Below are 16679 nucleotides of genomic sequence, written 5' to 3' on the forward strand. Positions count from 1 at the left end.
AGATACAAATGGTCACGATCATTCTATGGTGATGGTAACATAACTCATCTAGTAAAGGGATTATATACAAATTAAAGCATAACATTTGATCATAGAATCAACTTTTTTCTCTTTCTAGTGTTAAACAATTTCAGCTAAAATTGAACCTTATTGTTTTTTTTGCCCTTTTTTCAGTGGATGAGGCTGTGTTCAGAAACTTTAAATACAATCAGTAACGCTGTAGTACATTAATCTGCCACTTAAGCACAATTACTCAAATCTTACTGGCAGAATGACCTTCTGCGTTATGGATTTCCATAAGTACTCATAATGCTGAAATATAATGTATTTTTCTAGTGTTGGATTGCTGTATCGAGCTGTGTAAAGCCAAGTTGCCACTGCTGTAGTCAGTCACAGCACAGTTGGTTAATGTAGAGGAATAAAAGTAAGAAGAGCCATAAAAATGTTAGTCAGAGCAAGTTTCATTACCAGAAGGTAGAGTGTGCGATCCAATAGATATATTGGCTCTTAAAGAAAATGACTCTGCTCAGAATTGTGTTTTGAGGAACGTCACTTTAAGTCTTACTTTAAGTATTACACTTAAGTAAACCCGAACACGGTGTTGTACTCAGTGGTCAGACAGAGCTGCAAATGCTAGATGGCACTGAGACGGTGTCTTGGCACTTATGTTGTCCACTTGTGTTCGTCCTGTGAAATGTGTTAGACTGTAAAATGGTTTGGGGTATCTCAGTGAGACGTGCTTAGTTTGGTGTGATGTGACATGATTTCCACCTTATGATAACATCAAGCTGACTTAAGTTTTAGAGTTTAAAAGATAGTTATATAGGAAGAGACCAAAGTGATATCAACCATTTTGTCTCTTTGTTAGCTTGCTCCTCTTATTTGTTTCAAAGATCTTCAGTTTTCATATAAGCGAAGCGTTGGTGGTCCAACGCTCAAAATAAACAACAGCAATTTAATGTCCACCCTCGGTGTGGGCTAAACATACTCAGATGATTTTTTTGACACATAATTCTCGTGACAATAGACACCAAACTACTGTTACTTGTGTATAACTTGGTCCTCTTATTCCATTATCCAATATATAAGATGCATAATAATCATTTTCTAGGCTATGTGGTCGTTAATGAAATATTTATTCCATTGTGTTTCCAGTTGTGATTATAAGGACTCTCGCTCTTTTCTCATTTCATTCATCAAATCAAAAACGAATGGTTTTCATGGATAAATTCCTTAACAAATGACAGAGAGAAATCTCAGAAAGTTTCCACCTTTCTTTGATAATTTGTGTTGCACTTCAAAATATTTAGGTGATTCATGTAAGAATCAATTTCATTTACAAAGCTGAGGGAGGCTTTGACTGCTTCGCCTGAGTCCTTCATTTCCCAGAATCACTTTTCACATCGTCATGGAAAACATGCCTGGTTTAAATAAACTAGGGTTATTCTTCTTCTTGGATGTTTTCAATATCTAAGAGTGTAAACATTTGTTTTCCAACCAAACACTAAACCAGCAGATTTCACTGATTAAGTTGTCTTTCTCAGGCTTAAAGTGTGCAAATCAGTGTGTGTGTTTCTATTTGTGTGCTCTCTGTTTGTCAACGGTCACCGTGTTCTTTTCACCGTTACTCTGACGAGAAAAACATTCACCGGCAGAAAACAGGGAAACTAGTAGGCTAACTGCCGTTGTAGGACTGTAACATTGCAATACCAATGCTAACTGTGTTAAGACACTGGAGACCATGTGATAAATAATACTAACAAATCAAAGATTAATCAGTTATCCATAAAAAGGGTAACATTGGTGTACCTACAGAGGAAGTCATTTATCATTGATAGATGTTGAGTTATTGCACTAAAAATGTTTTTAATTCTAACTTCTTTGACCTTAACCAAAATGTTAGATTAGAATAACAGCCAGGTCTGGCAGTGCTACCAATCACAGAGGACCCCTGGTGATAATAGTCCTGAAAGAATGAGGCTGAAGTAACACTACATCAAGATAAGGTTTTCCTGCTGAGCGAGAGCATTGAGCTGCAGTCATAAATGGCATCCCTAATGAGCTGAGCTGCACAAATCTTACACTGTTAAAAGTCAGCCTCATCCAATAACATAGAAAAGAAACCAACAACCCATTGGGAAAAAATATGAATCTTTATTCAATGCTCGAAAGCCAAACAGTCTGCAGCACATCTCTAAGGACAGATCTTGAGGGGTGAAATAAATTGGTAGTTGCTGAACACGCCCAAACAAACTGCAGTGTTGTGCTACAGGATCAGAAGCCTTATGAACATGATATGATATACTGTTAAGTAAAAAAAAGCCATCTTTTAAAGGAACCATAGATGTTAGTCCTACTCGTCTGCATTAAATCTGTAATTAACATGCATCATGTAGACTTCAGTACTTGCAACTATGTCAGTAATTTACCACTTTAAATAAATGCTGAAAGTGAGGAGATGACAGATGTGTCTGTGTGTCATCACCTGGCATTGTGCAGACCTGAGTCTGACCACCTAATCCTTCACAAAACCACAGATGTTGCGGCCCTGACGGCTCGTTGCCTGGGACAACGACAGCAATATTGTGGCTGACAGACCCCACTAGGTGATCAGCACATCATTTTCTAGCCTCTATAAATCACTCCCTGGGTTCCACTGCTGCTGCAGAGGCTATTTCCACTGAGGAGACAGAGGAGTGGGACTGAGCGTATGTGGGATTTTGCACGAACTAATAGAAATAGTCTTTCACTGTAGGGAATGGGTTGGTGCATCTGGTTGCTTCCATCTCAGGCGACACGGTTAGCATAACTTTTGAGTCAAGGTTTCAAAGAACTGCAGATTAATATCCACTAATGAGAAACATTACCTTAGGCTTTGGATGAGAGGCTCCTTCTGCTTTTCAGGTGTCTGTTTGCCTGGCTGATGAACTCAACTATATTATCCAAATTTAGCTGATTTTTAGTTTTTTTTTTCAAACTCAAAGAAACCAATTTTTTTTCAGCTTTTTTTTTCAGTTTTTTATTCAAAGTTGTGGCTTTAGTTTTTAATATTAAACATTGGGACAACGTCAGCACCTATAGAAAACCTTTATATCATAGTGACTAAATGTCAGTAATTACATTTTCATTTGGTCTCATTCCACCTGCCAAGGCTTATCATCGTCAGCACAGTTTAAATCCTGTTTTTATCTCTGCTTTTCTTTCATCTACTGTAAAGGCTGAAACGTGTAATATCACCACGTAAACTTAAGCAGAAAAGCATATTCCTCTATGATTCAAACATGTGTTAGAAGTGTTCATGAATATTAATGCTATTGATGTCTGATGTCCAGCGGTTGTTTTGGGCTTGAAAAACCATCTGCTTGCAGGAGTACAGAGAGATTGCACGGCTTCATTTCAGTGAGGTGGTGCTCAGGTTGGATTTAAAGGCGAATGTCGGGTCTGCTGGGCAAACACAAACCGCATTGAATTTAGGTCGGGGGTCATTGCTGTAGCTCAAGCCCTGAAGAAAGGCAAGGGTGCTTTCAAGCTCACATGGATGATCAAAATACCCACAAGGCACCTTTCTTATTTTTAAAAATTTGAAAATTGCTCGCAGATTGAATGTCATTCATGTGCAGATGTTAAAGTGGGTATTAGTTGTGCTGTTAAGGTGTCTTATACTCTCACACAGTGGAAGAAGCTCCCACTATGTAATTTCTCTGCCTCCTTTTCCCCTGTCCCCTGTGACACGGTGTTTTTATTTCTGCACTAAAAATGAATGTGTTTCTTGTTTTTCTGAGGCTGAGTTTATTCCCAAGATAGTTTGGAGTCAAGTGTATTTCTCAAGATTGTTTTATTAGTAGGCAAATTAACTCTGTGGGATTCCTCTGAATGGCCAAACGGGAGCAGTTGACATAAAGAACTATCAAACAGAGAGACTCATAAACAGTTCTTCTTACTTTGCATGAAGAAAGATTTTGCAGAGCTACTGCTTCACTTGTGTCCCAATTGTGGAGGATTCATAAAAAAAACAAACTCACATATTAAATACTTGTTAGACCAGATCAAATACAAAACTGATCGGTCACTGCCGTTGGTGCCACATCTGCTTCAAGTGAAGTTGTGGTCTAAGACAATGGCTGGTACTGTGTGCAGCCCTCACAACTAACTTTTCCACATTATTACATTGATACAAAGTTAGAATAATTATATTGGAGCAGCTGAATGTTAATGAGGCACATATATGATCAACAAGACACCAGTAAGATGGGTTTTGTTGTCTGATTTTTCATAATTGTGATCCTGAAAAGCTCTGCTCATTCTCATTCCAAAAATCAAATATTACTGAACAACCGAAGCTTTTCTGTACATATTACATTATCTCTGTCCTTACTGATTTAAGTTTCACCATTCTACATCACTCGTTGCCCCATGTCTTTATTTTTCTGATTTTCTTTCCTCCTCCCACAGTTTTTAAACCAATTTTCTGCCTTTCAGCCTTCATCCTACCTTTAATATCTGTGATGATTCCCCTAAAAAAAAAAGCCTTTGCGCCTCGCATCACTTTGTGTCCTTATTTGCTCTTCTTTCTGTATTTTCCTCTCTACTCTCCTGTTGTTCCTTTTTTTTCATTCCATCTCATACACCAGCCTCTTTCTTGCCTCACTCTGTGCCTGATGCCAGCCACAGATGATGAGAAGGCCATGAACCGCCACTCTTAAGAAGACTAATAGAAACAACAGGCGGATAGTTTTTAGAAGTGAGCTCCTTCTCTGTCTGCCGCTTCCTCTTTCAGTCTCACAATTAATCTTTATGTCAGGGTACTTTTTTAGCTGCTTTTTCTGTCTGATACTTTGGCTTTCCACTGTAATTAGGCTTTAATACCGCAATATGTAAGTCAGCTGCAAATTATGTTGTTTGACATTAAATTAAAACTGGAGCTAATTTTTCATGGTAATGCTGGATCAGTGAGGTGCCTGTCGAATTTCTATAGCATTTCTGCTGTGCAAAGATTTTGTGATGCAGCGTAGCATTTAGTTGATACATGCAATATAATATTACACAATTTTAGCCCAAAATCGAATCCTCAAAATTTTCCAGGTTTAAATTTTTCATCTATTCATTCAACTTTTTTTCACTTTTTCTGCTGCTGTTGTTGTTCTCACCACTAAAATTCATTCTGATGTAAAGGGGGAAAAAAGCTTCCTTCTGTGCTCTAAAAGGTACAAGAATAGAAATCCCACAAAGACTTCTGATAAGATTCAGTTGCTATTTCAGTAGTGTGTAATTGTGTCTATTGGTCTTTGTATTTGAGAGTTTTAGGAATTAAACTTTAGACTCTGAAGTGAAAGTGAAAAAGGTTTAATGGCAGGTGCTCAGCTGAGGAAGTCTCAGAACTCTAACTGCATCATCCTTCACACGTTTATTTCACTTCGTGGACATCTAAAGAGCTTTTCTATTTCCCTCATATTAGAGGACAAACCTCTGGTGCTTCTTAATGATTAGGCAGTAGATACTGTAGTCAATGGCTGTTCCCATTAGTATCATTCCAACTTTCTCTATTAGGACAAAGTTTCAGTGTTGTATAGAGCTTTTATTTGGTCATTTATATATATATAAAAAAACAATATAACCAACAGAGCTTTGGCATTTCTCTTTTGCATAAACATAAGTATAAAGTAAAGCATCATCAGATTGTCATAAGATTCTGACGAAAGTAAGTTAACCTCGAAAACAGCTTATTTTAATATGAAGATTAAAGTCATGTGTTTCAATTGAATAGCAGTCAGGTGTGAGTAGGAAAGTCAAGACCACTATTATCCATCCCAGAAGAGGTTGCACAAAGATCATCATGAAAGCAAGATGTGTATTGCAGGGTTCTGGACCCGGGGAAACTTGTCCCAACAACACGACTTTCTCTCTTATGGTCTTTTGGTTGTAGGTGTGCTATTTTCTTTCTTTTCGTGGGATTTTGTCATTTGTATCTCCGTTGTCAGATCTTACATTCACCTTAGGTCGCCACTTTTTCTTTTCAGTCCTGCTCGTCTCTCACCATCTGCCCTTGATTCTAATTAGCTCACGTGTAGTCATTCACCTGATCACCTCTCTCAGTACATACTACTTTGTATTCATTGTTCTTTGTCAAGTCTCTGTTGATCTTCAGTCTGTACCACCAGCCTTTTTCCGACTCTGGCTTGTTCAGTATTTTTGCATTCACTCCCTGCAGGTCTTTTCAATGTTGCCTGCCTTCCGCATGTCTGCATCTGGGTCATCTCACCACTCAGTGAAAACTCTTTTAAATTAGCTAATGTTAATTTTCTTGAGTCCACCATCAGCAGAACAAAGAATAGCAATGGATTACAATGTTTTGTGGACTAATCATACTACAATGGAACTTTATCGCATAAATGGGAACATTAACACTTCATTCCAGCATAAGAATATGAAATACTGTGGTAGTATCATGGTTTTAGTCCATTTTGCTACATTTGCTCAGGCTTCCCAACTTTGAAATAACAAACATTGTATTACTGTACCGAATTCTAAAGAAAAATATGATTCATAATCCAAAGTGAATGTGGGTCGTGCAGCAAGACAACGGCCATAAGCATACAAGTTGATTTGCTGAAGAATAGTTAAATACTAAGATTAACATTTTGCCATCACCAACTTAAGAGCAGTTCCTTAAAGGAAACTCAGCAGTTAAAACTGTTCTGTACCAAGAACTAAAATTCCTCCCAGCTCATTTTCCTCAAATGTTTAAGTAAATAGAACTTTTTTTGTCATGCTTGTTTTATTTGATTGGAACTTTTGGAAATTCCATGCCATATGCATACACAATAGTATCAAACAAAGCTGTGAAAAGCTTTTCTTCATTTTATCAGGTGGACTGTAATTACTGCTCTAAAGATTTTAAGAACACAGATTCTCTGCAGTTTATAACCAGGACTGGTTCAGTAAAGGGCAACAACTATTCAAAGCTGCAAATCTTTTTTTTTTTTCCAACAATAGGCTCATTCTTTTACGAACGAGTTGAGAAAACTGTAAATTCACCAAATACTACTGAGCTTAGAAACAAAATTGTTTAACACACAAGCACTTGGTCTTGTTAAGCTACAGAAAATACAACTTCAGGCACAATGGAGCACAAATAATAAAGTCATTCATTTGGTGGAAATTCAATTCAAATTATGAATAATACATGATGAGAACATAATTCCAAGTTTGTGTTTTGATGGCACAGAATTATGCGCATGTTTTAGTACATCTGAGAGTCCCCCTGAGCAGGATTCCTGTGTAGTCTGCTTGCAAACAAAACACTGGTGCATTTCTTCTGTTTTTTTTTTTTCTCTTTCTTATCATAATTAGAAGAGCACAGCTGCCACCTCTGCTGACCCTTTTCTCAAAACACTATTGATCTGCCTTGTCAAGGCCACAGTAGCATAACCAGCATTTAAATATCCAAATCCATCGACTTGTCAGGATGCATTTTCTTGATTTGATCATTGTGATGAATGAGAGGGAAAACAAAGTGACTCCCAGGTGAGCGGCGCCTTTTTCTGCCATTTACTCCTGCGTCACTCTGTAATGTCGTTTTGTTTTATCATAGTCAGCTCTGTGAAGTAGCGGCACTTCAGTCTGGTGTGGAAGGAGACGTTACCCAAGCCAGCTGATATTGCTCAGCTTTTTGCCTGCTGCTCAGTTAATTAATGTGCTGCCATTTTCACTCCATGACTCCAAGAGTCATCAGCAACATTTAGGTCTCTCTTTCAGCTTGTTCCTGTCACACTCAAAGGCCAGGTTTTCCAAGATTTGTCGTCCAACTGTTTGCCATTGTTGTTGTGTGCAATTGAGCCGTGCTTTGTTGTGAAGGTGTAAGTCAAACATTTGGCGAGAGTCCCAGAAACTGATTAATTCCACTGTTAAATTAAAGAAAACACTTTTGAAATCAAAGCTCCTTGTGGAAAAAAATTTGAAAAAAAGAAAACAGACAGACATGCAGTGAGCTTACAAGGCTGAAATGGTAGGTTAGAAGTCAACTCATTTAATCAGGAAGGATGTTTAAGTCATCTCCCCATATCAGATCAGTGGTTTTGTTTTTATTCTCACCACTTAACACAGCTCAAAGCCAGGTAGTGAGTGTAAAAGCATTTTCTATTTTCCTTTTTCAAAAAGAAAAATGATTTAGAGAAGAGGAGAGAGGAATAGGCATGTCTGGAGAAAATGAACTTTTTTCCCTCTGAATTGGTTGATCAATGAGATAGAGATCTCGTGGTCAATGTTCCGCTCTCCTAAAAGGCTCCATGGGATGCGCAGCCCACTTCATCTATATCACTGCTCTGTCTCTGCTGCAACCGCAGGGACCTGATGCAGGCTCATTACTAGCACAAATAAAGATTTGGCTGTGGGGGCTGAGACTGGGATGAGCAGGCAGTCGGGGATGAAGATTGTTGATAGGTCTGCATTGACACTCCGCCTCACTATTTCCTCCCCGAGATTTTTATTTGCCTTTTCTGAATGCCAACAGCTGGCTTTTCAACCCCCCCATAAACCTCCTGTTTCAAAATAAGATCAGGTCTCCATAATAGACCACCACCTGTGATCCTCTATCTCCTGTCACCCAGAATACCATCTCCACTGTGCCAATTCCACTCTTACATCCCAGCCTTGGCATCACAGTTGCTGACTGATGGACAATGTCTCTAAGAGCATCTGTTCTGTAATGCTCAGTGGCCAACATAATTCTCTGGCTTGCAACAGGCTACCTCAGTCCAGGCTTTAGACTCTGTGTTCTGCTATTGGCTGGTTTTCTAAAACTGATGATCTCCTGACTGATTATCTCTCTCCATTTTTTTTTAATCATAAATCGACTGGCATCCCACTGGCTTCAGAAAACCTTGTATTTAGCTCACAGAGACTTAGTGGCTGCTGTCCACTTGGCTGAGGTGCTTATTGTTTTCAAGGATAGCTCAGTCCTTCTGCCAAGCATGTGTTGTATGATAATTGATGGCCAGGTCAACATGCTGTAATGTAAATAAATAACTGTATAAATCACCGATGGAACGTCACTAATGCTAACCTTCCTTACAGCTGTGTCGCATCTGTTCCAAACCCATAAGCGTCCAGTGACACTTTGTTAAACTATTTTGCTCTGCTGCCCCTCTGAGTCCATGCCAGGAGATGTAGTTCCTGATTATGTCTCTGCTCCATATGGCACCACTGCACATCTGCCTCCTCTCCATCTCCCTTCACTCAGGCCACCTTTTATCAGCCTCTTGTTACGTTAACTGTGGTCAGGTAGTAAAATTGGGCACTTGTCAGCTCAACAGCCGAGGCAACCTAGAACCTATTGGGCTGGATGGAAGGGAAATTAGCTTTCACCTTCACTCCAGCACAGAGCATCTGTCTCCTCACTAATGCCTTGTCAGATTTGTAACTACCCTCCTAAAATTTGAATTTTCAGTTGAAGAGGGGTCACTGGAGGTTATTTCCAAGCCTGTGCAAAGCAAACAGGACATCACTGGCCTGGTAGTTTGAAAATGCGGTGGCTCATTTGATTCCTTGTTTTAATGGTTCATCTAACCAGATAAGAGTGTGGGCTCAGTGTAATTAAGGCGAGTGTAATCACATTGTAATTTGAGTTTAGGTACTTTTGCTGCCATATAAAGGTTGCTCCTTTTCCATTGCTCACTGTGTGCAAGTGTGTGTGTGTTACTTGTGCAAACCCTGTGTCCTGTGAGAGCTACCTCATTAAATGCCTGTCAAACTTCTGTCTGCAGACCTGCCAGCCTTTCTGTCACACTGCGGGAAACACACACACACACGCATACATATATAAACGAACAAGAACACACATCCAAGTTAGAGAGAGAGGACTTTGAGAATTTTCTGTGTCATGCACAGACTCTAAAAACACGAGGCAGAGTTGTAACTTTTGCATGTGAACCGCAGAAAAAAAGTACAATTTTGTGCTCCCTGTTCTCAAAATGATGACATGTTTCAGTTCAAACATTATTAAGGCTGGGTAATTCTTGATCGTTTTGAACAACTGATATCATTATGCCTCCTAGATGTGCCAAAGCAAAGCATTTATTGATGATTTCAGCCTATGGGGAATTTCTGCAAGTTTTTCCATTAACAAAGTCACAGCCCTTAAGGTCTAAATTGTCACAGTTGTTTTTTTTTCCCTTTCACTTTTTTCTTTTTATATATGTAAGCAACACCGCACAAGTCCCTCTGTCAGATTATTGATGAACAGACTAAGAAGTACAGCATGGAAGTCTAAAGAGGAATACAAACAGTATGTCACAGAAATATGCAAAATATAGCAAATGTGTAAATATAGATACAAAAAACACTCTGTTTTTATAATATATCTATTATAGTCTCTAATGAGTCTATTTTTGTATTTCTGAAATATAATAAAATTGTTTATTTTATTATCACCTTTAATATCAGTTTTTATGTATTAAAGTTTTACACTCTTGTTTAAGAAATATCAAATGTTAGCTGACTTTCCAAGAAACTTTGCAAAAAAAGCTTTTCAGACTGAATTGTTGGGACTCTTTCATTGTTAAACTTTAACATCAATGCAGCGCTGTTATTGATTTTACGTTACTGTCATATACTATGTTACTGATGTTTGCTTTTGGCCTAAACACATGCTGACAAGCTTTTAACTGTAAACTATGCATACTTGAAAGCTTTTTGTAAATCGTGCAATAGATACATTTCTGTTGACATCCAAAAAGCAGCAAAATGGCAAAGCAGCAGTACTCAGTGCTACACTGTAGTGTACATGCACAGTGTGTGAACCCCCATGTTAATAAGATAACAAGTTTAATAAGCTAAACATGTTTCCTATAGTTAGCCACAGTGGTGACATTTAGTCACTGAACCACGCTGAAGTGATGTGGTGTGTTGGATGTTTTATTTGTTTGTTTTTGATTTTTGTTTTTTTACATAGTCCAAAACCTTATTATGACAATGATAGTACGCAAATTAGTACATTTTTATTTTATTTAATTTTAAAGTATGCCAGCAGTGGATGCTACTCCAGCATTATCCCACTTCACTTTGCAGTCGTAACACACATTTAGGACAGCTGATCAGCTGTAAAGTTAATTACTTCTCAATTTAATTGAGTATTACGCTTCACCTTGGTATATATAATATGATTAAATTAGTTCAGCATCTCCGCCACATCGGCTTGTTTGGATGCATTGTCAGTGTATTGCCATGGTAACGTGCCTCCAACTGGGCCCGAGGCTCTCAGCAAGTGTTATGATGAACAGATGAACAAAAACGATCAAGTGTGTCTGAAAAAAAATACATAGCACTTTTATTTCGTTTGAAGTGTGTTAAATTATGCGTTGAGCGTGTTGTGGATAGTACGGGATTTCAGATGCAGCCATAAAGAAAACAGCTTTTGTCACTTCCTTTTGAAGAGGAAACGTTGCATCATCTGTACGACAAATAAAGCCACTCTACTTTAAAAAAAAAAGGTGAAATGCTGATGTTGTGGTAGAATACCCTTGAGCGGCGTGTCTTGAAAAATTAGACAATAAAGGGCAGAACATCACACAGATTGCTTTTGAGAACTAAATTAAATCTCACACTGCTAAATTCAGTTATGCTATTTAAGGAGTGCTAATTGTAACCCCTTTTGTTATTCCTCATTTCCTGTTGGTGCTTATTATGTGTGCTTGTTTTTTTTTTCCTCTTTTCCTGTCAGACTGACACATTTCCCCATCTCAGCCTCATCTTACTCACTTCATAGCTCTCTTCCTCCATCAGTCACACTGTCAGTTTCTACATCGCTGTCTTTCCATATTCCTCTTTCACTTGCACATTGGCTCTCTTTCCTCACCCATCTGACGCACACCTGTCCTTCACCACAGCACTCACTGTGGTATTAAATTCTATTCACAGTGAGCACACCAAATTATTTCAAAGTGGAGCTGTTACCTTGGGCTTTTTTCTCTGCCAGAGATCTCCCCCCACACACACACACACACACACACACGCACAACAATTTCTGATATAATTAGTTTCACACCATTAGTGTCATAGCCCTGAGCAGATGCTTTTAAAAGAGCAGATCATCAAATTTTGATGCCCGGCTTGCATACTACAGTTGTCTCAATAAATTGTTGTCGTTTCTTTGAAAAATCTCTTGTGTTTCGTAGGTAAACATTTACAATGTCAATGTACAGTGAATAATGAAAAATGAAATAAATACATGTGTAAACCACAACGTAGAAGAAAATAATTACATTTCTCACTTCACTGTTTGAATGTAACGCAACCCATAATCCTAATTAGTCTTAAAAGTCACACATCACTTTCAAGTAGATTAAAAAGATTTTCAAACACATATTTCATCTTAGTAATATGGGGGAATAAAAAAACTATTTGGAGGTGAGGTGGAAGCATACTTCTGTCTCTATGTCCTTCGGTCAGACTATTTCCATGCAACTTGATGGACAGAGGGGCCATGGGAACGACATTGGCCTTGGCATATGTTTATTCTCTCGTCTAGTTTCTCGTTTAGTTTTTAGTGAGATTTTTGTGACTTTGCTGTAATATATTAGTAAAAAGATGTGGTGAACATGACACCATGGCATACACCAGCTGTGTCTCGGGGTGATAATTAATTGTTGATCTTTAAGAATAAGTAGTCACTTGATGGCATGTCACTAATATACAAGGGAGTAGCTCTAACTGTTAAAGCAACGTCAGAAATGGTGAGATGTGCGAGTTTGGCACTAAATTGGCTCAGTTAAGTGTAGTGTATAAAGTACCCAGGGGTGCCGATGAATCAGTGGCAGAGCTAGTGACTGGTGCAGCTGCAAAGACACATGTAGAGAAAATGTTTCAGATTTCTATTTTTGGGTTAAATCGATCATTGGAGTGACTGATAGTAGCTGCTGGTTACAGATAAGAAGTTTGACAAGCAGCTTTGATGTGGATGACAGCTCTCTGTTAGTAATGTGGAAATTGATTTCTTTGCTTGGAGTACTGTTTAGACTGTAGTCTTCACACTGAGGGCTTTGGCACATCAGGATAGTGACTGCGTCTGTACAACAACCAACGAATCATGCCGCTGTAATCAGGGGAAATGTGTTGGAGAATTATATATAGATAATGCCCTCTTTTGCCTTGGTGTAAGCTACATTTAGCCCACAGTCTCCTTGCTAAATACATTATCAATTATTGTCTCTCTGTATTTTAATGTTCTGATGAATGAGGGGATTTTCACTTGGAACAAAAAAGCATGTTAATGAAATGTTTCCAGTCAATTTAACATGGTGAAATGATTAGGATGTTTTGTTGAATACTTTGCATGGCCACAGGCTGTAGACTTTCATGATGAATCTTGACTCAGGTCAAGTAGTTCCTCTGAGATGCCAGTGTTTCTTGCATTAGGGTCCACTGAGTCGATTTGACAAAAAAGGACAAAGTGTGTTTGTCTGTGTGTGTGCAAGTGAATGCAAGAGTGTTTGTGTGAGCAGCTTCCTCTGCTTCCATTGCCTCAGATATGGTGTACCAAAGTGTGTCAGGTTCCTCAGTTAAAAAAGGAGCAGGCAGGACCAGTCTGGAGTGCTGAAATGGAAGGAATTTATGGATTGGATACTGGGAACAACTGGAAGAAGAATCAACAATGTGGGTATTAAGGGACAGAAATGAGAGTGGAATGGTGATAAATTGTACAAATGCTACAGGGACGATAAGGACAGACCTGAATAGAGGCTCATTTCCCCAGTGTGGTGTATACAAGTGGTTATCACCGAGATTTTAGAACTCACTGAGAGAAACGAATGGCTGTCAGTGTGGGCTACTCCTTCATCCATCCAGACACCCCAGGACTCCATTACATCTTGATGGGGAGGGATTGAAAACCAATCGAGGGGATATGGGTGCAAGGGGAGAGCAATGTATGGGCATTGGGAACCACACAGACAGGCAATCTGCCATGATGAAGAGGCTCCTTTCCTTGCACCTCGTCTCGGACCCAGCACGTCCTCCAGCATCCCCTTCAAGCCCCACTGAGCTCTACTGCATTGTCTTGCCAGCTGACCGGCATGACACCTGTCACCCTCATGCCCACTCTACCTCTCCCCCCAGGCCTCGCTGTAAGCCCTGTCTGCATCCTTATCATCCTGTGGAGAGCTGAAGTGGAGATGGATTTCATAGGAGGGGAATGGATGGGAGGAATGTTTCCATTTGAGTGGGATGTAATTTATAATCATCCTGAAGTTCAGCATATTAGTCGGTAACTTTTAGTCCAGCTTTGTTGCTGTGCTCAGGGAATACTAGAGACTGCAAGGTTAACTGCAGTGTACTTAACCTCCCCTCTCGCTGCAGAGATGGGCCAGTGTTAAGCATGCCTGTTAGTACAGTGGGACTGGTATGATAAATTCATTAGGGGGAGCTAAGAAATACAGCCATGGCAAATAAACACTTTGAAGACATGGTTATCAATCTTACTGAAGATTGTATACATCCCAATGGGGTTGCGATGGAATAATTATATATTTATTGATTTTTAATGAAGGCTTGCCTGGGTTGTACTTGTAGTCACTGCATTTGATATTTGTGAAAACATCTCTGGTATTGCACATTTTTCAGTCTAATTTCAAATTACTGAAAATGTGATGTTGTTTCTGTTGGTTTGCAGTATATTATATAGCTCACATTGTTTTCATTCAGTGGCTCTGACTCAGCTTTATGGTTGGTTGATACTGTGAATAGTATTTTACATACAGATTTTAGTTTCAACATCATTTTACAATGAAAAAGTACAAGAATAAAAGTGAGGAGTGAGAAGACAAACAAACTAATGAATAAAGTGGAAATATAAAGAGAAATTACATTATTCATGTATGTCATTTGGAATATATTTATTAAGGTTCTAATTTATTTTCATCTCTATTTTTTCCTTATTCTTTTCTCTTTTACATATCTCATTGTTCTTTGTTATCTCCATTTTGTCTTTGCACATCACTCGATGAGATAACTTAATTTGTCACTTATTTCAACTCAACCGTCTACAAAAATCTGTTCATAAACAAATTTGATTTAAAAAAGAAAGTTTATTTTCAAAATCTTTACTCAAATTGCATCTTATATGTAATATGACCAACAAACTGAGTGCTTTTATTCAATTATTTAAGGACATATTTAGTTATAGAAGTAGGTTTTGTCTCACAGTAAAAAAAAGAAAAATAATAAGTGTCTTAAAACTCTTATAAAGCTGGGATTCAGCATCATGTCTGAAATGCTGATTTTTTTTGTATTGTCTAAAATAATCTATAATCTATAGATATAATCTAACTTTTTAAAAGAATTACTAACTCTCATTGAGTGGAATAGGTGTATCTGTTCAGTCACATTTTTTTGTTTTCAGCTGTGATTATGTCTTTATGTTTTCACATGTAAACATCTTGCACACTGTCATCACATCTATCTTCATAAAAAAAATTTCTCCATGAAGCGCACAGACGAGACAATACAGTCACCTGAAAATATGTATATTGTGAATATGTACATTACCACAGACCCCTGGGTTTTTATTGCTACAGTTTGTTCGGTTTAACTGCTTTCCTAAAAGCTTTTCCACTGGCATCCAGCTATTTCTAATCTGCAGGTTAAAGACATTTGCTTTGTGTTATTTCTTTTACAGTTATTCTGTCTGCGGATGTCAGCTGAATTCTAAACAAGTATGATAAAGGTCAAAAACCGACTGCTAAATTGAAGATAGTTGAAATGCAACTGATGGCCTCACGTCGGTATCTCTGTGCAGGTGCCCTATGTCAAAGTGGCTCCAGAAGATATTCTGAAGGTTCAGTTCCCCCGCTTCACCACGCTGGACCTGAGGCCAACTAACACAGACATCAGCCTGGCTGTGGCCGGCCTTCTCACCTTCTTTAACAGCTCCGCCGCCTGCCTCATCTGTGCCCAGGCCGACTGTGAGTACAGCATTCACACCCTCGTGACGGAACACATCCTCATACACACCTGTGGGGAAAGCTCACAAACTGCCTTCTTATATCTGCCAACAAAGTGCAAACGTTTTTTGTCAAATGTCTTCTCTCCTTCTAGATGTGTTTGCACGCAAAGGCTTTTTACACTCATGCAAACTGTGATTAGACAGCAGATGCATCACTTATCAACATCTCACCCTGTGACACGCTTTCTTCTGAAGCAGCTGTTAATCTCCACAGCTACAAGTCCCTCACAGCAACACGCCCACCTCCAATAAAAAAGGCAAAATCTTTTCCCTGTTTTAGCGTCACTGTCAGTCTTGAAATTATATAGCACGTTTAGCCGTGTCATGTAAACCTTCACTTTCAGTAAGTCTGTAAGTCACTTACGAAACACTGCTAATGAATTATTTTTTAAATGAACTAAAGAGAAGTACAATAGGAGACGCAGCTGTAACCCCCCCAGTGATCTGACCGCCTTCTTGTCAAAGGCGCTCGTTAGATTCTAAAGATACTTAACTGAATGACCTTAAAAAGAGTGCAATCTCCTCAAGGGAAGTTATTTTCGTAAACACAGAGGAAGATTAAATCATGGCTTGTTCCCACCCCATTGAAGTCCAGTACGCAGTAATTACAACTCCCTAGACAAAGGCACTGTGACCCAGTGGCACCAGCTAACCCTTTTTCTAATCAGCAGAGGGCTGAAGAAAG

The 16679-nt window shown here is 38.7% G+C and overlaps 1 protein-coding gene across 1 annotated transcript in view; it reads left to right on the forward strand.

Annotated features, from left to right (window-relative positions):
• Positions 1–16679, forward strand: part of grik4 (glutamate receptor, ionotropic, kainate 4) — a 216195-nt gene that overhangs the window by 109114 nt on the left and 90402 nt on the right. Inside the window, exon 5 of the mRNA XM_072392488.1 lies at positions 15788–15953. Coding sequence (XP_072248589.1) covers positions 15788–15953 — 166 coding nt within the window. The remainder of the gene's footprint in view (positions 1–15787; positions 15954–16679) is intronic.

Source organism: Leuresthes tenuis, unplaced genomic scaffold (assembly GCF_036924035.1).
Source record: "Leuresthes tenuis unplaced genomic scaffold, fLeuTen1.0.hap1 SCAF_9, whole genome shotgun sequence".
Taxonomy (NCBI): domain Eukaryota; kingdom Metazoa; phylum Chordata; class Actinopteri; order Atheriniformes; family Atherinopsidae; genus Leuresthes; species Leuresthes tenuis.